A 24,824-nucleotide genomic window follows, 5' to 3' on the forward strand; every position below is an offset into this window, starting at 1 on the left:
GGCAAGAGCCTTGGGGGCTCTTCACTGGGCTCTGTGGTTTTCTTTCCTTTCAAATGGATTAAGAGGGACATGTTCCTGTGACAAGAATGAAGCGGGACAACTGTGTGCAGTGAGAACATGAAGCAAATCGTTAACAGGATCGCTTTAGAACAGGCCTGAGCAGCAAGGCTGGGGGCAGCCATGAATAACGTGGAGTTTGCATTCCTCGTCCCCCGCTGGCAGGATCTGTAAAAGGCTGGAGTGTTGCTGTCCCCTCTGGTGTGTGCTCAGGATATTGGAGGAGAGCAGGAGAGAGCAATTCCTGCATGGAAGTTCCCTCTGGTGCATGCTTGGGATGGAGGAGGGAGCAATTCCTCGATGGAATGTGTTAACAGGCTTTTTCTGGTGCTCACACTAACCGAAGTGTGAGTTGGAGACATGGAATTGGAGCTGGAGAGCAGAGAAAAGCTGGCTGCAGGTGGCCTTGGCAAATCCAGCTTTTTCCTGCTCTCAGTGTTCCCAGTGGGATGTCCTTTCCCAGCCACACCAGGAGCTCCCATGGAAGGTCTGTATGGGCATAGCAGAGCATTGGCTGTGCTTTGCGAGGGGACAGCTCCATCCTTCAGGGGTGGGAGAGGCACTGTCCCCTCATCAGGGACAGTCAGGAGTCACCTTCCCAATGCCCTGGGAATGCACTGGAGGAAGGGCAGATCCCATGGGCTTGGATAACCAGGTATCCTTCTGCTCCCGAACACCCAGGCTGGAGCCCATCACCCGTGGTAGGGATGTGACCTGGGTGGGTGGTTCTGTCCCTGCTCCCTCCACACCTCAGTCCTGCTACTCGTTCCTCACATCCTTTGGAGACCTCTCCCACAAAAGCCTCGGGGGGAACAGGGAATCTCTCCAACAGATCCTGCTGGAGCCCTGGGAGCCAGCGTGGAGGGCAGGAAGGCCAGGAAGCACAGGAGAGCTGGTTTCAGAGCAGATCTCTCCCTGTTCAGGCCGTGTGGTTCACTCTGCCGTTACCGTGATCCAAGAAAAGCCTCTCGGTGTTTGCCGGGTCCGATTCACGCCCGGTGCTCCCGCGAAGGGAGTTCACAGCCTCGGGATGCAAATGCCCAGGGATTCTCTGCAGAAGTCCCTGATCCAAATCAGGGACTTTCAGCTGCTGACAGGGGCTGTGTCACCGCGCAGCCCCATGCCCAGCAGTTGGGGTGCAGGGGGACAGGCCGGGGTTCCCCGGGCGTGGCAGGGCCGGACATGCCGGGGCTGGAGCGCCCCCGGGGCCGGTTCCGCTTTCGGGAGGGCCGGGGGGGTCATCCAGAGGTCGGTGTTTCCCTGGCAGGAGCTCACATCTGCACAGATGTGCTGTGTGCGCACAGCTGCAGCCCGGCACCGCGGGGCATCAGCCCAAAACGCTGTCCCTGGGCTGTCACCGCTGTCCTGCCTGCCCCGGATGCTGGGGACACCCGGCCAGCCCGAGGCTGAGCCACATCCTGAGGTGACAAAGTGTCCCCCACCACGCCAGCTGTCAGAGGGTGAGGGGTAACATTCCAGATGTGTAACTCTCTCTCTCTCTCTCTCTCTATATATATATATATATAATCTGTATTTATTTATTTATGTATTTTATGTCTATATATTATTTTTTTCCTGCCAGACACCTCCAGGATTAGAGCATGAGCTCCATGGCTGAAACTTCACATCCTTGGACAACCCCTCAGCAGCCTGAGTCGCTCCATCACATGGAATTGGCCACACTGAGCCAAAAAAACCCAAATTGTGCATTTTGGAGAGTGCCCCGTGAAGCATGGGGGCGTGTCCCCAAGGAGTGTGTCAGCACTAGGCGGCACAAGGACCAGGAGATGCCACCACAAAAAAAGTCTCTGTGGGTGGGGCATAGCTCCGGGTGCACAGATCCCACCTGGAGCTGCCGCAGGGACAGTTCCCTTCTGGTTCCTGCCCTGGGCGAGGAGGTGAGCCGGCAGCCCAGGTGGGGCACGGGGTGTGACAGCGCGGAGCCCAGCGCTTGCACACCGCAGACCCCTGGGGAGGGAGAGGAGCAGGAGGAGGAGGAGGAGGAGGGGAATTCCAGCTCTGCACATCCCGCTGGGAAGGGGCGCCGAGCCCTGGGAAGCTGTTGTTTCCCGAGAGGGGCAGAGTCCCCTCGGCTGGGCTGTGCTGGGATGGGGAGGGAATGCCACCGCCCGGGTGTGACAGTCAGGTGATCCCACAGCCAGGAGCTGTCCCTGGCTCAGGATGGCTGCAGAGCCCTCGCCAGCTGCCCCTGCTGTCCCGGGAGCTGGCACAGCCTGTCCCTGGCACAGGGAAACTCCCCCAAACCCTCTCAGCTTTCCTACGTGCCACCTCTGCCTGCTGGCATTTGATGTCACAGCGGGTCCGGCCGGTCACCTGAGCTGCCTCCTCCCCATCCCGCCGTTTCTCTTTCCCTTCCCTGCGGCTTTGTGCCGTTTTTTCCCCCTCTGCGAGCTGATGTCTTTCTTTTCCCACTTCCGTAGCTACGAACACCCACATGCCTTATCTCCTTCCCCCATCCCATCCTGGAGCCTATTTATACAGAGCCTGGCTCCTGCCCAGCCTGCCAGCGACGCCGCAGGAGCGGGACGGGGCTGGCGGCGCCCGCAGCCCAACATGCTCTGGGCTCCTCGGGGATGTTTCCTGCTCTGGCTGCTCTCGGCCATCCTCAGAGCCGGGGCTAGCCCGGAGGCGAGGCCCAGCCCCGCGCTGTGCCAGCAGGTAAGGCTGTTTCCAAGGAGCACCTGGGCTGGGATGGCTCCAGCAGCGTGGCTGGGGCTGCCAGCATCCCTCTGGATCTCCTCCCTGTGGCTCTCACCTCCCTCCAGCCTCCATCTCTTTAACTTTCCCAGCTTTTCCTCTGTTTTCCTGCCTTCGAGCTCCTTTGAGGTGGTCCCCTACATCCAGATGCTCCCAGATCCCTGCCGTGCCTGAGGTGCTCAGAGGATGGAGTGCAGGGATTCCCGTGGATGTTGGTGAGGCAGTTGGGAGCCTGGATGGGGAACAGCAGGTTTCTGTCACCCCAGAAAGAAATCAGCTGCTCCCCATCCAGGTTCCCAGCTCCAGAGGAAACCAGGGCGAGAGGAAAGGTGGAGCCCACACAGCACCCTTGCTCTGCCTAAACAGGGATGCTCTGGACCAGCTGGGCTTGGGAAGGGGAAGCAGTGCTCATTCCCGCTTCTCGTGCCCATCTTGGCCAGCTGCTGGCTCACCTGGAGCTGTGGCTTGTAGCCCCCCCTCATTCCCACCTTTCCTGTCTCTCCACAGAGCCCCATGAAGGTGTCTTGCAAAGGAGTTGGCCTACGGAAGTTTCCCAAGGAGCTTGGCCAAGGAATTAAGTACCTTGAACTCTCCAACAACTTCATTCAAAACCTGTCAGGCAGCACCATGCCAGGATTTGGGCAGCTGGAGTACCTGGATGTGTGCTTCAACCAGCTGGAAGCTGTGTCAGCCACCGCCCTGGCTCGGCTGCCTCGGCTGCACTCGCTCCTCCTGGGATCGAACCACCTGGACCGGAATTACTTGGCTAACGGGGAAGCTTTCCATCTGCTCAGGAATATAGAGGTCCTGGACCTGTCTGTGAATAACCTGGAGAGCCACATGGCCAGCTGGTACATCAGCAACCTCACCAGCCTGAGGGTGCTGGATCTCTCCGGGAACATGATGACCAAGCTGCTGGCAGGGACCTTCCGGAGCTCACCGCGGCTGCGCCAGCTCGACCTCAGCAACAACTACATCATGGAGATCCAGGAGGGAGCTTTCGAGCCTCTGGAAGAGCTGGAGGTGCTGAACTTGGCTTTGAATTCCCTGCACTGTATCTCTGGCTTCAGCCTCACACAGCTGCGAGTTTTAAACCTCAGCCACAACGCCCTGGAGCTGTTCTCCTCCGAGGAGGGAGCGCAGCCCTACCTGCTCCGAATGCTCGACTTGAGCCATAACAGACTCCTCTCGTTCCCAGAGCTCCCCAAAGCCCATGATCTCACACACTTAAACCTCTCCAACAACCTCATTGCTTCCCTGCTCCCAGGCTCACCCCATCCCAGGGAGTTCGTCCTGCTCTACAAGGAGATGCAGAGGTTCAACAGGACCGTGCATCCCACGGCCGCTCTGCCACATGTGGCTGACCTGGATCTCAGCAACAACCGCCTGGAGCTGTTCCCATTTTCCTTCTTCCACAGCCTGGGCACCCTGCACAGCCTCAGCCTGGCGAGGAACTGTCTCCGGGATGTGGTCAGGGAGTTTGTCTCCAATGGCACGGAGCTGTCCGTGCGCTCGCTGGACCTCCACAGCAACGCCCTCCGCGTGCTGCCACGCTGGTTCTTCGATTCCCTGCCTCACCTGGAATCCATGGATCTGGGCTCCAACAGCCTTCAGCCTTGTGAGAGCCAGGTGAGTGACCAGGGAAGGGATTTGGGAGTGGATTCTCACACGTCAGCCCCCGGAGACACCTGCACCCCCTTCTACAACGTGCCTCACTTGAAGCACCTGAGCCTGTCCAAGAACAACATCTCCAGGCTGCAGCCCTACGCCTTCAACCAGACCCTGCTGCATTCCCTGGACCTGTCAGGAAACAGGGACTTGTCCATACCCACGGGAGCACTGGGGGGCTTGGAGCTGTCCCTGCAGGAGCTCTCTCTGAGGGACAACCTGATGGACGAGAGCCAGGCAGCGCTGCCCTGCCTGGGCACGCTCCGAGTGCTGGACCTGTCGGGCAACCGCCTGAACCTGCTGCCCTCGGGGCTTTCCTGCTCCCCGCTGGAGAGCCTGCACATTCGGGATAACAACCTGCAGACCTTGGGAAAGCTCGGGAGCTGGTCCCACAGCCTGAGGGCCGTGTCCGTGGCGGGGAACCCCTGGAGCTGCTGCTCGCTGGGCTGGCTGGACGCTCTCCGTGCCGCCAGCGTGGCCGTGCTGGACCTGCCCCAAGCTTGCTGTGCCTTCCAGGAGCACGGCCGGAATATCTCAGCCAGGATCACCGGCACTCCCCACTGGATCTGTCCCCAGCCCAAGGGCACTGCCTCCCTGGCTCTGCTCGTGGCCCTGATGGGCCTTTCCCTCCTCGGTGCCTGGGCTTTCTGCCTCCTGAGGAAAGGGCAGAAGGCTCCGGAATGTGCAGGACTCGGGAGCAACAGGGTGGGAGTCTCCCAGCCCCATCCCAAAGGAGAGGGGCCAGCCGAGGAGAGGCCACCTGACAGCGTCACCGAAGTGTAGCCCAGACCTGCAGCCCTGGGTCAGAACTCTAATTATTATTAATAATATTAATATTAATAATATTATTGTGGTTTAGGTCTCACTGGTACCTGCGGGATTTGCGAACCCAGTGGCGGGAGCGTGGAGGGTGCTGGGCTCTGAGCCACCTCCCCTTCTCCGGAAGGGAGATTCCCCCATCCCCTCTGATCCCTGCCAGGAATTAAATATGGGATATGGGGTGCCATCACACATTCCCATCACTCAGCACAAGAAGCCAAGCCCTGGGCTGGCTGCACTGATCACCCGCCTTCTTCCACATCACGCTCAGCTGGATGGGAATTATCTCCATTGGGGCCACCTGGCTGTTTCCCAGCTTGCCCAGTAGCCCCTTTAAGAAGGTTTAATAGCTATACTAAATCCCTGCTGCTGCTCCTGAAGCATTCCCTTTTCCAGGAAGAAGCAGCCAGGGAATGGGAATGAGAGTGGGAATGGGAATGGTGCTTGGTGGTGGCTCACAGTGCTGGGGAAGGGAGGGGGGGATCTCTGGGACTCTGCCCATCTCTCTGCTGCCTTTCCCTGCTGCAGATGCTGGGAGGAATTCCACCCTGTCCTCACGCACTGGGACAGCGGGAATGGGACAAGTGGGAATCTGTGCTGTCCCTGGCTGGCGCAAGATGTCCCACCCTCAGTGCCAGGACCCCCGAAGTGACAGTGGCAGAGGCAGCTGGTCCCAGCACGGGGTCAGTGCTGCCCAAGTTGTGGTCCTGGATGGATTTGGCACCCTCTGAACACCCCCCAAAGCCAGAGATGATCCAGGGGCTCAGACCCCAGCTCGGGAAGGCAGCAAGAGGAGGTGTTGATTGGGATTGTCACTGTGTGGTGTTGTCCATCTGTCCCTTGAGTGACCTGTCCAGCTTCCCAGGGCAGAATGGGAGCACCTGAAGGGCTGGGCCAGCTCCAGGAAGTATAAAACTGAGGCTGCAGTGAACTCTAGCGTTTCACATCCATTTGGTTCCGCCTCGGAAGTCCCCAGCTGGGCCCAGTCACCTCCACACACACCTGGTGGTTTGGAGCTGTGGGAACAAAAGGGTTTGGAAGTTACTTAAAATCCCAATAACTTCATTTTCTTCCTTTTTTTTTTTTTTCTTTCAAGCTTATCATGGTTTTACTGGGAAGCAAATAGGGCATTTTTGGTGTCAGATTTGTCAGGGCTTCAGCTTCCTGTCCTTTGCTGGGCACCCAGCTCCAGGACCCATGGTGACTTTGGTGGCCCCCACATTTCCACCCCTGCCGGCTCCGTCCCCAGTGCTGTCCGCAGCTGCCGTCCCTGGGGAGCTGCAGCCAGCTGGGCTCTGGGCATGGAGTGTCCCAGGAGCTGCTGTGCCCACCTGGGGCTTCTCCCCAGCACTGTGTCCCCTGTCCTCGGGTGGCACCTGAACTCCCTGGGGCAGGAACCTGCTGTCCCAGTGTCCCCAGGTGAGCTCAGACTGTCCCTGGGGCAGGGATTTGCTTTTCCAGTGCCCCCCCAAGTGCTGGGACAGCAGATGGATGAGCTCAGCACATCCCTGATGCCGTGCCAGCCTCCTGCCCCAGCACTCGGTGACATTGCAGGGACACTTCAGGGCCCAAAGTGCCTTCACTGGGTGTTTCTGGTGCATTTCTGTGGCCTCTGCTCCTCGTTTAACCCCTCCCCAGGCCGAGCTTCCCACTCGTGTCACCAGGAGATGTCCTGCCCTTTGTGCTGCCTGCTCCCACCGGCATCTTCCTCGCGTTAGGCTCGGAGCTGGGGACGGGCGGGGACACCACGTACCACCGGGTGCTCAGGGACACCATGTGCTGCCGGCACTCGGTGCCAGGCGCTGCCTCGGGCATCCTGAGTGTCCCCAGCCGTGTTTATCCAGTGTCGTGTCCCCGCGGAGCAGCAGCTGGCAGGGGTTGACCCCTTCGGGGCAGTGGCACTTGGGAACAGCAGCTGCTGATCCGGAAGTTTCTCTGGGGATTGAAGCATCTGCTGAAAAAGGTACTAAAAATAGAGGGAGGAGAATCCTGGGGCTGATTTCTCCCCACAGAAAAGGCTCCCTAATAACTGGACTCGATCTTAGAGGATTTTTCCAACCCTAAGGATTGTGTAAAGCCCAGGGTAAGGGGGGAAGAGGTGGAACTTCCCAGACCAAGGAGGGGCTGTGAAGTTGTGGAAAATGAGCCAGGGCAATGGTGTTGGGTTATCACTGTTGTTGATGTCCGTGTGCTTTCCCAGCTCAAAGAAAAACGGAAATCCAGGTTGTGGTTGCATGGATTTGCCAAGAATTGAATCCGAGGGCAATGTCCCCTTCTCCCAGCCCCAGGAACAGCTTGGCCAGCAGCAGGGCATGGGGTGAGCCTGTGTTGGCCCAGGGGACAACGAGGTGGCACGAAAGCACATTTGTGTCCCCAGAACCAGCACGAGGCCCAGAGAAATCCGGGGTCTGTCCTGAGTTCTGCACTGCTCCTCATCCGGAGCTTCCCGTGCTTTAGGCGAAATGGTTTCCCTATCCCAGGCATGTCTTGGCATCTCCAGTGTTTTCTTGATCCAAAAGGAGGGCAGAAGATCTGTAGAATATTAAATTTTGAACAAATAAAGCGGCGATGCCAAAAATGTTGCATTTTCATGTCAGGCTGGAGGGTGGCGGGAGTGTAAATTTTGGTCTGACAAAAAAAGCAGCAGTGATTAAAATGTTGTGACCATTGACAAATTTTCTAGAGAACTGGTTGAGAAATCCAGCAAAACTCATTCTTTCCAGTGGAAAGCCTTCACATTTCTCTGGATCTGCATTTTCAAAGAAGAATAGATTTTTATCAGAAATTTCCACCGAGCCGTTTCACTAACCCGGGCGGAAATTACCTTCCCTCAACTCACTTCAATTACAACAGTGCTTCTTTTCCCCTTTCTCTTCTTTTTTTCTCCCTGGACATGATCCAGAGCTTCATGTGCTGCAGGAGCTGAAGGATATCCTGGGAAGTGCCTGGCCTATCTCTCTCTTCAGGCCACCCCAGCATGGCAGAGCAAGGAGAGCCCTTTCTCCTCCTCTGTGTTCAGACAGAGCCTCAATTAACCCAGACCTCCCCCATGCTGATAAGATAAGGAAGATAAGGCTTCCTTTCCCCCAGCAGAAGGTACATCCCCTTCCAGAGGGCTGCTGGAGGTACCATTTTCTTTTCTTTTCCCCCATATTGATGCAGTGCCCAGTCCCAAATCCTTTGGATCTCATCAAGGCCCGTCCTCGTGCCATGTTCTGGCTGCCTGGGATGTGCTCCTGGTGAGTGTGGCGCTTTCTTTGTGGCTTTGGGAGGCTGGTGGCACCTCCAGGACACCACCCTGTGTCCCTCCCATCCGCAGGGCTGCTTCCCATTATCCCTCCCTGCCACATCGACTCCGTGACTGGCACAGCTCCCCTGGCAGCTCTTCCCAGCCCGGGGGCAAGGCCGGGCGTGTCGTTCATGACACTTTTCCTCCTCTCCAGGGCCTCTGGCCGGGCTGGGACCTCCATCCCGAGGCGCCTCGGGCTGTGGCAGATGGGGAACGTGTTCCCCCGGGTCCGCCTGGCCTTGCAGAGCCCTGCAGTGTCACCTCCCCGGGCTGGAGGGGAACAGATGCTGCCACATGTTCTGCAGCTGGATCCTCGCTCCCAGCTGTGCCTGGGCTGCCTGCACGGGGACACTGCCGGGGGCACGGGCAGCTCTGTCACAGGCAAGTGTCACCTCGTGTTGTATCCTCACAGCAGGAGCAGATCCGCTGGCCCTGCTCCCAGATTTGGGACTCTGTGTGGCTGTGGGGACAGGTGACACTGGGATGTGGCTCTGCAGGATCAGGTCCCTGCCACCCCCAGCCTGTTCCCAGTACCTGTCCTGTGCTCTGCTCTGGAAAGAGGAAGGGGACGGTGTCCCTGAAGGAAAGCAGAGCTCCACGGCAGGACAGGCTCCTGCCACCCAGGGTGATTGTCCCACTGTCCCCAGGCTCCAGAGGGAACGGGATGCTCCCAGTGTCCACCAGCAGCAGGAATCTCACTCCCAGCCCCTGGGCTGTGGCAGGAGCTGGGACGTCAGTGCCACATGACCACGTGCCACCACCCCCTGCGTCACTGTCACCACACTGGCACAGCCTCCACGCAAAGGATGTGGCTCCTCACAGGGTTGGTCGGTAGGTGAGGGTGGGGAGCCGAGGTCACCGGGTTCTGCAGGGACACTTTGGTGGTAGGGGAACCCCTGGAAGGTCTCTGGAGCCCCGTCTGAGCCTGGGAGCCACAGGCCATGGGGAGTTGGGATGGTGCATGGGGACACCGTGTGCTCACACGGGTCACAAACCACTCACCGGTGTTTGCTTTGGCCCCTGTCCGAGTCCCAGGAGTGAGGGACACCAACCTTTGGCCATCCAGGACAATTCTTTGCTGTTCCTCCACTAAAGCCTCATGCCAGGAGCTCCGACCCAGCACCAGCTCTGCCCCTTGAGCCCCTCCTGGAGCTGTCCCCTCCCTGTGTCCCCAGGATGGCCAACACCAGGCAGGTGGAAGGGACCTTTCCCAATGTTCTCCTGGCTCCTTTGGTCTCCCTGCTGCCAGTGAAGCCCCAGCTGAGGAAGGGAAGCCTCTCCTGGGCTGGGAATCCCCTCCTGCCTCCCTCCTTCCCACAGAGCCAGCCCAGCCTGGGAGGGGAAGGAAGGGGTATTTTTAGCACTCACCCTCCGGTTGTTCCAAGGATTGATCTAAAAAGAGGAATTGACGTTCAAAGGAGGGCTGGCTTTGCTTTAAAAGGAAGGGTTTGTGTTTTTCCTACTACTCAGTCATTGCAAAACTTTCCTGTGAAGAGGGATTGGTAAAAATACCTCTGGTGGGAGGTGGCAGCCTGTGACATTGGGGCACAGTTCCACAGTGTTCTGGCACTGCTCCCCTTGCCCAGTCCCCAGGGTGAGCTCCCATCCCAAAGCAAGGGATGGGGTGGGACTAAGCCCCCCTGTCCTGGTGCTGATCCCAGCTCCCATCACCTGTAAAGGGAATTCCCTCCTGCCAGCCCATCCTGGAGTGGTTCCTCTCTGCATTCCTGCTCTCCAGCAGCTTTTCCTGACCAGTCTCATGGCTTCTGAACCTCCTGGGAACTCAGGTGCCTTCCCAGCTGCCATCCAACCCCTGGGTTGTCCTGGCAACACCCTGGAGATTCTCCAGGTCCCCAAACGAGACCCCATCCATGCCCTGAGGAGATGTTTACCTGGAAGCCACAAGGGACAGACCCCAAAACACAGGATTTGGTGTTTAGGGAATACAGACTTGGGTTATCCTTGTGTTCCTCCTTTTCTGTCCACCCTTTAACCAATCCCCTTGTAACTGCTCAGGATTTGGGAGTGACCTGGGACCCTTCCTCAAGGGCCATTGCTGCAGCACAATGAGCTGTGGCCTTTGCATCCCAAGGGAATAGTTTGGGAAGGACGACTCAAGCCCTGTGTGCCGGTTTTAGTGCACACAATCCTAAGTCAAAGGAAGGTCACGAGGGGACAATGATCAACCATCCAGGCATGTCCTGCCAAGGTAAGAGGTCACAGAGGGGTGAAAACCAACTCCCAGTTCAGTTCTGTCAAGGAAAAGCACTTTCCAGAGAGAGGGGAAGTAGCACAGCCAGGGAGAAATTGAAAGCCTCAAAAGTGGGTTTCAATCTGTGACCCTTTCCAAGACCTGAGGTCAGCTGGGCTTGTGTCAAATGTCACCTCCCACTCTGGGAAAATCCCAGCCTACCTGGTTCCTCACTGGCATCAGGCAGCACTTTTGGTTTTGTACTTGTAGGAGGGAGAGATCCTGAGAAATGCACCTTGTGACAGGCACGTGCCAGCCCTGGCTGTGGCACCCTGGGCAGCTCCTGCCTGCACTTCAGGGCTGGTGCCTGTGCCAGCTCAGGGATGTGCACTCCTCTGGGTCAAGGAAAAATGTACTTTTTAAAGCTTTTTGTGAAGAAAATAAGAAAAAAATACAGAAATTTTGGGCCTGTGCTGACCCTACAGGAGAGCGCAGCCAGGGGCTTCGGGCTCTGCTCCCAGGGAGCAAGGGACAGGACAGGAGGACACAGCCTCGAGCTGTGCCAGGGGAAGTTTAGTTGGATATTAGGGAAAATTTCTCATGGAAAGGGCTGCCCAGGGCAGTGGTGGAGTGACATCCCAGCAGGGATTTAAAATCCGTGGGGATGTGGCACTTTGGGGACATGAGCAGTGCTGGCCTTGGCAGCGCTGGGGGAACATCCTGCAGTGCTGGTCCCTCAACCCCCTCCCAGGTGCTGTTTGGCGACGGTCACTGCTAATGACAGCTGGACCCCCCTCCAGCCCCTCCTTGTCCCTAACCCTGTGAATGGCACCGAAACCGCCTTTGTTCCCCTCCCCGGGGGGCAGGACTCGCCGCCACCGCTGCTACAAAAGAGGTGGTGGGGCCGAGCAGCCCCAGCCCTGCTCCCAGTCCCTGTCCCGGTCCCCATCCCAGCCCCATTCCCGGCCATGGGCCGCCCCGCCGCCGCTGCCACCGCGCTGCTGTGCCAGCTGGGCCTCTCCGCAGCCATCCAGTGGCTGTGAGTAGGGATCTCCCCCTCCTTGGGGCTGCCCCCGGGTCCCTCGGGGCGCTGTGGCCCCTCGGTGACGCCCAGCTCTCCCCACAGCGGGCTGGCGGGCAGCGGGGTGGCCTGGAACGAGAGCCAGCACTGCCGGCTGCTGGTGCCGGAGCAGCTGCAGCTGTGCCGCCGGCACCTGGAGGTGATGCCCAGCATCGTCCGGGCCGCCCGCCGGACGCAGGCCCTGTGCCAGCAGAGCTTTGCGGACATGAGGTGGAACTGCTCCTCCATCCAGCGTGCCCCCAGCTTCGGCCGCGACCTGCTCACAGGTAAGGGATGCTCCTCCGGCCGTGCCGCCGCTCCCGCTCTGCCCCGGGGAAGCCCGGGCTAGCGGCGCGTTCCCGGGTGGCTTCTGCCTTGGATTTCTGTTTTGGAGTAAATATCCTGCCTTTACGCGGTGTTAATCCTGCGTAACTTCCATCTGGGGGAGGTGACAGACGGGAGCTCCCATTTCAAACAGCTGCCAGGGCTCCGAAAGAAGCGGGGGAAGAGGTGGGGATACAGGCTGGACACGGGCAGTGCAATAGGGGGGGCCACAGGTTAAAATATAAAAATGGGGAGGCCTCGGGTTTATCCTGATGCAAGGTGAAATAAAGAAACTCCTTGCACTGTGAGATGTGTGAGAGAGGAGTCTGGCTGGGCGGGGAGGAAGGAAATACCCCTGTTTTCTCCGCAGGAACCCGGGAAGCCGCCTTCGTGCACGCCCTGGCAGCAGCGGCCGTGGCCCAGGGCATCGCCCGCTCCTGCGCCTCCGGAGAGCTCCCGCTGTGCTCCTGCGGCCCCGGCCCCTCCGAGCCCCCCGCGCCCGGCTCCCGCTGGGGCGGCTGCGGGGACAACCTGAGCCACGGCCTCCAGCTCGGGGCCGCCTTCACCGAGGGCTCCGCCAGAGCCGGCACCGGCGGCACGCCCGGGCTCAGGGCGGTGAACCGGCACAACGGAGCCGTGGGACGGGCGGTGGGTGCGGGGCCCCCGGGGCTCTGCAGGATGGGGTGGGGGATATGGAGCCCACCGGGGCTGCTGTAGTCTGGGATGGGGTGCATGAGCCCCCCGGGACTCTGCAGTGGGTCACACAGAGGGGCTGAGCCCCCTGGGACAGACGGAGCCCAGCACCCCTCGCAGCAGGGGCAGAGGTCCCTGATTTAAGGCAGCAGATGCCAGCCAGGTTTTTGGGATGTCCTGAACATCGGGAGGCAACTAAATGGTTAAAAAGTGTGTCAGCAGACACCCCCCACTGCTGCTCACCCCCAGACGTCCCACACCCTTTCCACAGCCAGCACATCTGACACTTCACACCAGTACTCCCAGTTATCTGACACCTCACACCAGTACTCCCAGTGCTTCTTTCCACCCTTCTCACTGGAAACACGGCTCTTCCTGCCCCTCTCCACTGGGCTCCCCAGATCATCCAGTCTTTTTGCTTCCATCCACTCCTGTTCCCCAGGTGAGGCTTGGGAAGCCCCCAACCCTGCTGTCAGCTCCCATGGGAAGTTCCCCAAGGATCAGGTTCTTAACAGAAGGGATTGAAGCAGGGCTGAGCCCCTGATCACCCCCTTATATTCAGCTCTGAGCTCTTCCACCCCTTGAAACTTCCCATGGTTGTCCTTGGGAGTCAGTCCCTGGGGTCTGAGAGGCAAACTCACCTGTTTCCCTGTGCTCTGCAGGTGCTCAGGGACTCCCTGGATACCAGGTGTAAATGCCACGGGGTTTCAGGCTCCTGCTCAGTGAAGACCTGCTGGAAAGGGCTGCCAGATCTGGATGAAATCGCCTCTGACCTCAAATCCAGGTACCTGGCAGCCCTCAAAGTGACCCACCGGCTCGTGGGGCCCAGGAAGCAGCTGATCCCCAAGGAAGGGGATGCCAGGCCAGTGACAGAGATGGACCTTGTTTATCTCATCAACTCTCCCGACTACTGCACCCCAAACCCCCAGCTGGGCTCTCTGGGGACACAGGACAGGTAGGAAGAACCCAGCCTTTTATTCCAGGAGTGCCTGTATCGCTGGGTTTGAGCGGCCTGGGAAGATGGTGTGGATGGGCTGGGGTGAGCTTGCAGCAGATCCCTGCATCTCCGAATCTCTGAATCCCTGTCTTGTGAGACCCCACGTGCACTGCTGGGTCCAGGTCTGGGGACCCCAACACAAGACAGAAACTGGACTTGTTGGAACAAGTCCAGAGGACACCACGGAGCTGCTCCGAGGGCTGGAGCCTCTCTGCTCTGGAGCCAGGCTGGGAGAGCTGGGGGTGCTCACCTGGAGAAGAGATGGATCCAGGGAGAGCTCAGAGACCTTTCCAGAGCCTAAAAGGGCTCCAGGAGAGCTGGGGAGGGACTTGAGACAAGGGATGGAGGGACAGGACAAGAGGGAATGCCTTCCCACTGACAGGTTTAGATGGGATTTTGGGAAGGAATTCCTGCCTGTGAGGATGGGGAGGCCGTGGCACAGGGTGCCCAGAGAAGCTGTGGCTGCCCCTGGATCCCTGGAAATGTCCAAGGCCAGACTGGACAGGGCTTGGAGCACCCTGGGATAGTGAAAACTGTCCCTGCCCATGGCAGGGGTGGCACTGAGTGATCTTTTAAGGTCCCTTGCAACCCAACCATTCCATGATCCATGACCCTGCTGCCTCCTGCTCTGGGCACGCCAGCTCTGGGAGAGGCCAGAGCCTGGGAGGGCAGGTCCCCAGGTGCCACATCTTTCCCCAGGCCGTGCAACAGGAGCTCCGTGGGCAGTGACAGCTGTGACCTGCTGTGCTGTGGCCGTGGCTACAACACCTACACGGAGGAGGTGACGGAGCGCTGCCACTGCCGCTACCGCTGGTGCTGCTCCGTGGTGTGCAGGCGCTGCCGGCGCAGCCTGCAGAGACATGTCTGCAAATAAGGAGGAGAGCTCATGCTGGCACCCACCAGGCACAGCTGGACACCAGGAGCCCATCCCAAGGGATGCCCCCTGCAAGGAGGAGGCTCTGCAGGAAGCCTTGTCTCTCGTGGAAAACCTCAGACTGAGAGATTTTAGGAAGCCTCTGGTCCCCTCCAACCCAGACCTCAGGGCAGGACAAAGCTGCCCTCCTGCAGCTGGTCAGTGGCCAGCCCTCTGTCTCCAGCTGGGAGAAGCCATTGATCATTCCACAGGCCCCTTTCTCCTGGGGGAACAGGGACCCTGGGCTGCCATTGTCCCTTTGCAGGAGGATTCTGACAGCGGCCTGAAAGGCAGGAGTGATGGATGGGAGGGGTGGAGTTATCCACTGGGACAAGGCTGCAGGGATGGAATGCTGCTTCGGGTGAGGGGGTCGTGGGCAGCTCCTTTGGGAACAGGATTCTGCTGTGGGCTCATCCAGGATGTTCCTCGTCAGGGGAAAACACTGCTCCAGTGCCCTTTGCAGCATCTCATTTGCATGGAGATGGTGCTGCTCTGTTGATGGCAGAGACACCAGGGACAGGAGAGGTCCTGGGGGCTGCCAAAACTGGGCAGCCTGGCAAACCCACACCTGACCATGTGTTGACAGCCCAGCCATGGCATCACTGTAGCTTCTGTCCCCACGTCGGAGGTGGGAGCCCACTCACTCAGTACGTGAAATTCTCATGGCTTGTCCTTCCTGCCCCTCCTTCTGGCCCACTGAGGTCTTCAGCCCACTCCTTCCACCCCTCAGGGCCAGGTGTGTTGGAATTCTGGCCTGGAGAGGGGACACGACTCCAGGGCCTTGGGGAAGCAAGAAAGAACCTTTAGCCTCTGTACTTCCTGTAAGCGGGATTCTGGTGTGGGATTTTAAATAAATATGTTATAAATATGTTATAACTCTCTGTGCCTTGTTTTCTAGGACAATCTTTCCTCCCTGTCCTTCCCAGCTGGTCCTGGAGAAAGAGAGGCTGTATCCCTGTGTCCATACGTTTCCTTACACATATCTGAGGACCAGCTCACTTTCAACTTTCTGCTTCTCACTGGCCTAGATTTGCCTTTAATTACAGATCCCTGCCAGCCTCAGCTCCTGTTTTATCCCCTGCTGCCTCAGGTCTCCAGCTGCCTGGGAACTGGCTGCCTGGGATTCAGGGCTGGTGCTGGAAACTGCAGCAGTCCAGGGTTAATTTCTGATCCTTGGGAATGCGGGCTGGACTAGTCAAGGGTGTGTGTGAACAGCAAGGGGTTGGGAGTCAGGGATGGGGGCTCCCACATTTCCCTTGGCTCTCTGGCCAAGAGCTTGGATGGGATGAGATTCCTGCTTTTGCAGACTTTGGAGAGGAAGGGTGAGGCCAAACAAGTGCTGGAGAGACTCCACAGCACCAGGAGGACAGGTAAATGGGATGGGAATCTTTGTGTGGATTCCTGCAGCTCCCAGAGAGCTCCAGCAGCTCCGCTTTATTTTTGGTTCCCATTGACTGGAGTTGGCCGCGCTCAGCCCGAGCCCAGCTGGGCGATTACTCATTTCCATATCCATTCCATCATTTTTAATGGTCTCTGCTGGGTCACGGAATCAATTCATGAGCGTTTCTTGTAAAACATCCCCTCCCCTTAATGTGCTCCAGGTTTCCGTGCGAGCAGGGAAGGAGTCGGAGGTGGCTCGAGAGGATGCAGGGGCTGGAAGTTGAGCCCGAGCTCAGGGAGCGCCAGGAGGGAGTTAACCCTCGTTATCAGTTGTTAACGTGCCATTGACTGGCTCTGCCCGCTGCCATCTCCCTTCCCAGAGCGCCTGGAAAACCGCAGCTGCCCAAGGCCGAAAGCTATCTCGAGTTTTCCCTTTAAAATGCAATTAGGGGTCAGTGCCCGGCATTCCTCAGGAAAAGGAGTTGCAGCGGCCAGGCTGCAAAACTGCCGCAGTTTCTGTGTCCGGAGAGCTGCGGGTACTAAACTAGGATTGCTTCGGTGCCTTCCCTCCATCCACCTCCCAGCGCATCCCAGATCACAGGGAGGTGACACCGGCAGGGGCTGCGGACTCCGCCGAGCATTGCAAAACGAGCTGGTGAGAGGAGAATAAAAAACCGGGAAGGATCTTGTGGAGAACTCCAGCCAGGAGGGTGGGAAATGTGATTTGCATTTGGTAACTACAAACACGCAGCGCCTGGGGGAGAGGAGAGGAGCCACAATAGCAAGGAATGCCCAGGGGAGCCGTCGGGATCCCTCCTAGAGAGGTCCCGTTGGAATTTCTGCCTGGGAAAAAGGCAGGGTCAAGTGCTGAATATGCAGAATCCACTCCTCCTCTCCCTCCTTGACTCCAAGCCCGACGGGGAAGAGCTGGGAAAAGACTGGAGGTGTCACTGTGCAGGCGGAATCCTGCGGGAAATGGGAAGGCGCCGGAATTAGTTGGAGAGTGCAAAGGGTCAGGCTGGCAGGGGGTGACAGCTCTGTGACAACGCTCCCCATGGGAGCAGCTGGGATCCGGGCCCACACCTGGAATTAGCAGGGATGTGAGATCTGCAGGGCTGGGAGCATCCGCCAGGAACCGGCAGCCAGAGGGTGGATGCGGTGGGAATGATCACTGCGTTTGTCCCAGGGGTTTTAAGGGAGTAACCTTGGTGTGAACGTGGTTATTTGTTGCTGGTCAAACTTGTGCAAACAACAAAGTCTGGAGGAAGGCGAGTGCTTTTCATGGATTCTTTTGATTTTGCTGTTAAAACACTGATATATTTATTTTTCCTTTTATTTCTTTATTCGTTAACTATTATAATATTATAATTGAATATTATAATATTCATACTGCATAACTCATTCCAGGAGGGTAACCTGAGCAAGGGCAACAAACTGATTGTAATTAAGTACTTTGGAGGAAGGATGACTCTATGTTCAAGGATATGTAGGGATACCTCTTCCACACAGCCCTGGATTGCAGCTCCCACCGGAATGTGGATCAGGACCTGCACCTGCTTTCCCTTGTGCTGCTCACAGAGCTGAGCCAGAAGGAGGAGAAAGCCCAGAAAGGGGCTCAGCTGTGGATCAGCATCTCACGGAATCAGGGAATCCTGGAATGGTTTGGTTTGAAGGGATCTTAAAGCTTATCCAGTTCCACCCCCTGGCACGAGCAGGGAACCTTTCACTAGCCCAGGTTGCTCCAAGCCCCGTCCAACCTGCACTGCTGGGAATATTTGGGGGATGTTGCTGTGACCTTTGGGATGGTTGGTCCGTGCACCATCGCACCACAAGACACACACATGAGTAAATGCCCGTATTTAAGGAAAAACCCTTCCCTCTCTGTTCTCTTTTATTCCCGGGCTGTTCAGCAGTGCTGTGGTGCTCTAAGGACGACAAACAAAAACAGGGATTGTCCGTGTGGGGATCTTCAGCTGAGGGACGGGGACAAACAGGGGTGAGTAAGAACCATAAGACCCGAGGGGGATCCAGCTGCAGCCTGAGGAATTTTGGGTGTAGCTGGAAGGTCAGTTCTGAAAGGGGCTGCAGGGGGTTCGGAGGAGAAGCAGCTCTTTGTCCCTTGGAATCATGGAATTCTGGGATGGTTTGGTAGAAGGGACCTCAGAGCCCATCCTGTCCCACCCCCTGCCATGGGCAGGGACACCTTCCACTAGCCCAGGTTGCTCCAATCCCCGTCCAGCCTGGCCTGGGACACTCCCAGGGATGAGGCAGCCACAGCTTCTCTGGGAATTCCATTCCAAGGCCTCCCCACCCTCACAGGGAAGGATTTGATTTCTCCCAGGCTGGGCAGCCATTCCGGTGAGGAGGGAGCCTTGGGACTCCCTGCTCTGCAGAGCAGACACTGACGTGGCCATGAGGCACCCTGGGGCTGCCATCCCGCTGGGAATATCCAGGAGATCCTCCCATCAGCCCAGACCTGTGGCCGGACAGGTTTTGAGGACCCACAGCGCTCCTGGGCTCTGTGAGTAACAATTTATTGCACAATCTGACACAGGCATGAAGAAAACAAACAGAATAAATCATAAACTGAGTCATCCTCAGAGGCTGAGTTAGAATTGCTCAGCAGTAACAAGCAGTAGTAGTAGTTGCTACATCCATACTTTGCTCACAGACAGGTCAATCACCTGCATTTCTAAGGGAAATAACCTGCTCCCAAAAACACAGATTTAACCCTAACCTGCCTGATGCCTGGTTGAATTTTAGAGATTTTAGGAGCGAAATAGATGAAAAAGAAAGGAGAAAGGTCGCATGTCCCACTGGTACTGTAGAAAGAATAGAGAAGAATAGGAAAGTGCTGTGCTTAAACAAATAAATGTATATTTATTGACATCCAGCACTGCACTATCAAGGATCTCCACTGTATACGCCTTTCATACAGCAGGAAAACGAATATTTTCTGCCAATTTATCTTAATTATCCACATTTTTTCCCACTTTCCCAGGCTCCATCCCAGTGCTCCCTGCCAGGACCCGTGCGAGTCCGTGCGCCAGGCAGGACCTGGCAGGGAAAAGAGTGGAGGCACTCGAGGCCTGTGAGCGGCCCCGGCCGCGCCGAGCCGTGCCTGCCCGCGGTGCCCGCCCGCCGCGGGGGTCCCGGGGGGCTCCACGGCCGCGGGGCGAGCGCGGGGCCAACACGGCGCCCACCGGGGCTATCACGGCGCCCACCGGGCCCCTGCCCCTCGGCCTGCCCTCACCAGTATGGCGGCACCCGCGTCCCGGCTGTGTCTGTGCCCTCCCCAAGAGGGCGCCCCTCGTTGTCATGGCAGTGACCTCCCCAAGATGGCGCCCTGCGTGGTTGTTATGGCAGTGACCTCCCCAAGATGGCGCCCTGCGTGGTTGTTATGGCAGTGACCTCCCCAAGATGGCGGCCGGGGCGGGTACGGTCGCTCCGGATCGCGCCGGAAGTGGCGGCGGCGCCGTTCCCGGCCCATGATGGCGGAGGCGGGCGCGGGCGGCCCCCGGCTGGCGGAGCTGCTGGGGCTGGGACAGCGGCTCTGGGACGAGCTGGAGGCCAGCACCGAGCCCTCCTCGGGAGCCCCGGCCGTGCAGGAGAAGGTGCGACAGGGGCTGGACGCGCTGCAGCGGGCGGCGGCCATGGTGGCGCAGCTGGAGCTGTTCAGGTGAGCGCAGGGGACGCGTCTGAGGGGGACAGGGAGGGTCCCCGGCCAGGGCAGAGGTAGGGCGGGAGCGGGACAGAATCCGAGAATCACTGAGGTTGGAAAAGATCTCCAAAACCATCGAGTCCAACCTGTGGCCGATCCCCACCTTGTCACCAGCCCAGAGCACCGAGTGCCACCTCCAGACCTTCCTTGGACGCCCCCAGGGATGGGCACTCCAAACCTCCCTGGGCAGCCCCTGCCAAGGCCTGACCGCCCTTTCCATGGAGAAATTCCTCCTGCTGTCCAGCCTGAGCCTCCCCTGGCCCAGCCTGAGGCCGTTCCCTCTCCTTCTGTCCCCGTTCCCTGGGAGCAGAGCCCGATCCCCCCGGCTGCCCCCTCCTGTCAGGGAGTTGTGCAGAGCCACAAGGTCCCCCCTGAGCCCCCTTTGCTCCCCCAGCTCCCTCAGCCGCCCCTCACAGGATGACTCCAACCCATTTCCCATCTCCATTCCTTTTCCTGGACTCCCTGGTCTCTCCCTCGCAGCGAGAACGAGGAGCTGGAGGAAATCGCCTCGGCCGACCTGAAATTTATGCTGCTGCCGGCGCTGCTGGGAGCCCTGACGCTGAAGCAGGTGGACCTGAGCAGGAGAAGGGAGCACTTGGAGACTGCCCGGGAGCACTTCCTGCGCTTCCTCCGGCTCTGCAGGAACTACGGGCTGGGATCTTTCCAGCTGGCCCCCGGCACCTCCAGCGAGGAGGGAGCCGGGAGCCCCTCGGCCCCCGGGACCCCGCCCAGCCCAACCTGGTGGCCATGGCCATGAGTAGGACAGCCAAAATTGAAAGGTGGGTTCTGTGCAGTGGGAAGGGCTTTGGGAATGGGTCTGGGAGGAGTGGGAGCTTAAGGCAGTGCAGGGTTGGACAGGGAAGAGCTTCCTGGGCATTGGAATAATTTGATCATCAAATGCTTATTTTAAGAGATGCAGCTCATTGTTTAATAGGTAGGGCTGGAGAGGGACAGAGTCTCCAGTTTCTGGTCTCTGAGGAAAAACTGCTCAAAAACCTATAATTAGCTCTTTAATCTTTAATAATTAATTTTACCATTAGTTATTTAATCACTGCTGACAGCATAAAGACTTCCAAACCGGTAATTTCCTACCAGTGGGTTCATTAGAGCTTAAAAAAGAGGTGGTTGGTGCCTTTGGTGCTTTGGTTGGGATTTTGGCCACTGAATTGCTCATTGTGGCAACACTGGGAGGTCCAAACTGGGCTGGACCTGCTTAAATTGGGTAGAAAAACATAGAAAAACACAATTTATATTCTAATTGGGAATGGTTTCTTGTTTAGAATTACTCTTTTATGCTCCTTGTCCTCTCATCTCCCAGAGGTTCTTGGCTCTTATTGTTCATTCTTCAGGTGACAATAACTGAGGGAAGGAGGACACAAGGATTTAGTTTGGAAGTGTTCTACAGGAGTAGTTTCCCCTTTACTAACTAATTCCTGAAAAAGTAAAAATAAATTTAGCTTGGAAGTTTGTTATATAGGGAGTTCTCCCCTTTAATAACTAATTCCTGAATAGGTCAAAAAGCCAAAATTATATTAAAAAAACCACCTGCACACACAAAACCACCTGAGACAGAAGTTGGAAAAGTGTTTTATTCTCTTTGTGTGACATGGAATCAACTCAAACCAGCCATTCCATTGATTTTTCTCAGTCCTGCTTTCTCCAGGAGACTGATGTTTTAATTTTACCAGGAAGGTTTCAGTTTCCAAGGATTCCTCAATGTTTGGGAGAAGAATAAAACCATCGAGGCCCCTCTGAATTTAATGTCATTTTACAGCTGCTTTTAAGAGACAGGAGAGGCTGAAATTCCAACAGGAACCAGCACAACCTCCATGAAATTTTGTTGAACCTCTTAGAAAGGGTGGTAAAGACTCCAAGGCTGGGCTGGGCCGGAGAAAAATGATTCCATGATCTGATTTTGCTGTGTTTGAGCCAGATACAAACAGAAGAAGGAGCTGGAGAACAAATTGGCCTCCATGAGCAGCTCCGTGGAGAGCGGTACGGCGGATGAGGATCAGATCCGGGAGTTTTACATCCTCCAGATCCAGAAATGGATCGGCACCAGCCTGGAGGAGACTGAGAGCATCGAGCAGGAGCTGGTGATCCTGAGGAGCAGGGATGCAGCCAGGCAGGTGAGGGAGCTCTCCTGGAATCTGGGTGCTGTGGGATGGGCATGGTGGGATGAATCCCAGAGGAATTCAGTGGCAGAGTTGGAGTTTTATTCAGTGACTTCCCAGCTGGAATTGGGCTCGATCACAACGTGAGCTGGTGGGGTTTCCTTCATTCAGAATTTTGAGTTTTGGGTTGGGTTCTGCTGCCACATGTTTCTCACAGTCCTGGCCTTCTGGAATGCTGGAGCTTGGAATATCGGAGCTGAACTGGGCTGTGCAAAGGCTTTTCCTGGGTTCTGCAGATCCCTAATTCTGAAGAACAGTTGAATTGGGGAATTAAAATAAGACCCTTGTGGTTTCTGTCAAGCCTCCACTCCTGGTCTGCAGGGTGTCCGGGTGTTACAGCCCTTTTGGAATGACATTCCCCCAGAACTGCAATCCCTGTGCAGAACGTTGTGTCCAGGATTTCTGTGACCTGGGATGTCTGCTGGGAACAGTGGCTCCTGATGTGCTGGCACAGCCCCCTGGCAGGGTTGCTTGGGGGGGTCATTTTTGGCACTGCGGGACTCAGCTCCTCCGAGGTGTCCTGGAGATGCCGTGGAATGACGAGCTTGGAATGCTCCACTGGAGCAATGAGCAACATTTCGTGCTCTGCTCTGAGCTCAGCCCTGGCAGCTCTGCTCTGACCCCAGCAGGTGGCACAGAGACACAGGAAGTGATTCCTGTACAGGCACAGTTGGAATTCCTGATTTAAACCAAATTCAGGCCTGGATTGTCCATCCTGGGGTGTTGCTCTGAGAACTGAGGTGTTTCTCCTCTACCAGAGCTTTAATGACTTGGGAGTGGGAAGCAGAGGGGGAATTCTCATCCCCACAATTCCTTGGTGACTGTTGTTTGCATCCCAGGCTCCAGCAGGTTTCCGCGGCCCTTCCCGGCCAGCCAGACCTCCATTGAAACCCTTCATCCTCACCCGGGATGCTGCTCAGGCCAGGTATGGATTGGGATTATCCAACCACACTTTGAGGCAGGACTCTCATGTCGAGTCTGAAATATTCCATCAGGTGCAGAAATCCAGGTGGTACCTTCATGTCTGCATTTCTGTTTGTGGCACCCTGAAATCCATGCAGGAATTTCAGCACGTGAAGCACAGAATGGGATAGAAACCAGGTTTCCTGTCATGGCTGGGACATGATTTATCCTGAGCTTTCCATGTATCTGCTTCAGTTCCCAGGGGTGTCCTGGGGACACCTTCCCCTATTCCTGGAGCTCCAAGCCCTGTCCAGCCCAGCCTTGGACACTTCCAGGGATCCAGGGGCAGCCACAGCTTCTCTGGGCACCCTGTGCCGGGGCCTCCCCACCCTCACAGGGGAGAAATCCTTCCCAAAATCCCACCTAACCCTGCCCTCTCCGTCTTTACCTCAGGCATGGGAAGGCCACAGTTGGCTCACCCCAAAGCCTTCCTCAAGCCCTCCTTGTGCCATCCTTATATCCTTAGCACAGATTGGATCGTGGAATAGCCCTGTGCCTGTGCTCCTGCTCATTCCAGGGGATTCCATTGCCTGGTTTTGCCTGGTTCTGTCCCACTGCAGGGTGTTTGGAGCTGGCTATCCCGCGGTGCCCTCCATGACTGTGAATGACTGGTACGAGCAGCGCCAGAGGCAGGGAGTTGTGTCCACCCCTCAGAGGGTTCCAGGTATGGAACAGAGATGGGAACAGGGGATTTGGGAAGCCTCTTGAGGGGGTGGGCGAACAGGGATGTGTGCAGGGTATGGAACACCCCTGTCTGTGGAAGAATTTAAGCTTTATTAGGAAAACAACTGGGTTAGACTGTGCTTGGCCTGTCCAAGACCAGGGTGGATGGGGCTTGGAACAACCTGGGATAGTGGAAGGTGTCCCTGGTGGCACTGGATGGGCTTTAAGATCCCCTGTGACCCAGCCCATTCCATGATTCCCACTCCTGCTGCCTGGCAAGCCCAGCTTCCAGCAGGGCTTTGAGGAACCTGAATCTCCTCCCTGTCCCTCCACTCCAGCAGGTGCAAGTGATGAGGAGCTGCAGAAGCAGCAGCAGGAGACACAGGAGGAGGAGGATGATGAAGAAGCTCTTCGGAAAGCTCGGGACTGGGACGACTGGAAGGACACACACCCCCGGGGCTACGGCAACAGGCACAACATGGGCTGATGCTCTGGCTGCCAGCAGGGCCTGGAGATCCTGGGAGAGCAACCTGGAGAGGGAGGAGGGAATACAGTGTACATAGGTGGAGCATCCGGGAATTGCCTGGATGGGCAGGGGACAGGATGGCAGGAGGACACGTGACCCCTTGCTTTGGTTCGCATTCCGTGTCAGACTGGGGGCACTGGTCATGCTGGGGGGTGCCCCAGAGCTCTGAGGGGCAGCTCCAAAAGGGTCAGGCTCCCTCTGCCCTTCCAGGTGGAGGCAGCCTCCAAGGGGAGCTCCATGGATTTGGAAACTGCTCTTTGTATTGTGGGTGGATGTATTTATTTTTTTTTTTCCTCTCTATTTTAAGCAAAATAAACTCTCTTTGTGCTGCCTCGTTCTTGTTGTGAAATTCCCTTGCTCTTCATCCCGAGCTTTTCCAGAGGGTGAACCCTGGACTCTCTCATGGAGCCCACAAGGGACAGAACTGGGACAAATGGTGCCATATTCCAAGACAAAGTAGTCAATGTGCTTTGAAACCCTCTAGAACAACCCCTGAAGGGGGAAAAACTCTCTGGATCCCTCTGGCACCATTCCTGACTGGCGGAGAACAGGATGCACCTGTCACTGGGTGCTGGCACAGGGCAGGTGTGTGCAGGGAGGTGAGGAATCACAGCTGGAAGCTCTGGAAGTGCCCAGTATGGGCTGGTAGCTGTGGACGGACTTGTTCC

General features: G+C 57.2%; 3 protein-coding genes across 5 annotated transcripts; all 3 read left to right on the forward strand.

The window, feature by feature from the left end:
• The first annotated feature begins 1,577 nt into the window (after positions 1-1,577).
• On the forward strand, positions 1,578-7,937 carry LOC104691284 (transforming growth factor beta activator LRRC32-like). Of its 3 annotated transcripts, none has more exons than XM_019287710.3 (2): positions 1,578-1,955; positions 3,283-7,937. In XM_019287710.3, exons 1-2 carry the CDS (start codon positions 1,659-1,661, stop codon positions 5,224-5,226), a joined length of 2,241 nt encoding a protein of 746 aa, XP_019143255.3. In that variant the 5' UTR covers positions 1,578-1,658; the 3' UTR covers positions 5,227-7,937. The 3 variants fall into 3 exon arrangements, with proteins under 3 accessions (XP_019143255.3, XP_039428243.1, XP_039428242.1); XM_039572309.1 differs by lacking the exon at positions 1,578-1,955 and adding an exon at positions 2,103-2,736 and having other exon boundaries at positions 2,868-7,937; XM_039572308.1 differs by lacking the exon at positions 1,578-1,955 and adding an exon at positions 2,103-2,736.
• Positions 7,938-8,554: 617 nt separating this feature from the next.
• Positions 8,555-15,587, forward strand: LOC104691341 (protein Wnt-11b-like). Its single transcript, XM_039572310.1, has 5 exons — positions 8,555-11,781; positions 11,869-12,089; positions 12,497-12,774; positions 13,482-13,774; positions 14,516-15,587. Exons 1-5 carry the CDS (start codon positions 11,711-11,713, stop codon positions 14,688-14,690), a joined length of 1,038 nt encoding a protein of 345 aa, XP_039428244.1. The 5' UTR covers positions 8,555-11,710; the 3' UTR covers positions 14,691-15,587.
• Positions 15,588-19,585: 3,998 nt separating this feature from the next.
• Positions 19,586-24,493, forward strand: IGBP1 (immunoglobulin binding protein 1). Its single transcript, XM_039572213.1, is given in 7 exon segments — positions 19,586-19,788; positions 20,311-20,540; positions 20,543-20,609; positions 21,764-21,959; positions 22,844-22,929; positions 23,528-23,631; positions 23,969-24,493. Coding segments are annotated over 7 exon segments (1,023 nt in total). The 5' UTR covers positions 19,586-19,597; the 3' UTR covers positions 24,118-24,493.
• The last annotated feature ends 331 nt before the right edge of the window (positions 24,494-24,824 follow it).

This window comes from Corvus cornix, chromosome 4A, assembly GCF_000738735.6.
Source record: "Corvus cornix cornix isolate S_Up_H32 chromosome 4A, ASM73873v5, whole genome shotgun sequence".
Classification (NCBI taxonomy): Eukaryota; Metazoa; Chordata; class Aves; order Passeriformes; family Corvidae; genus Corvus; species Corvus cornix.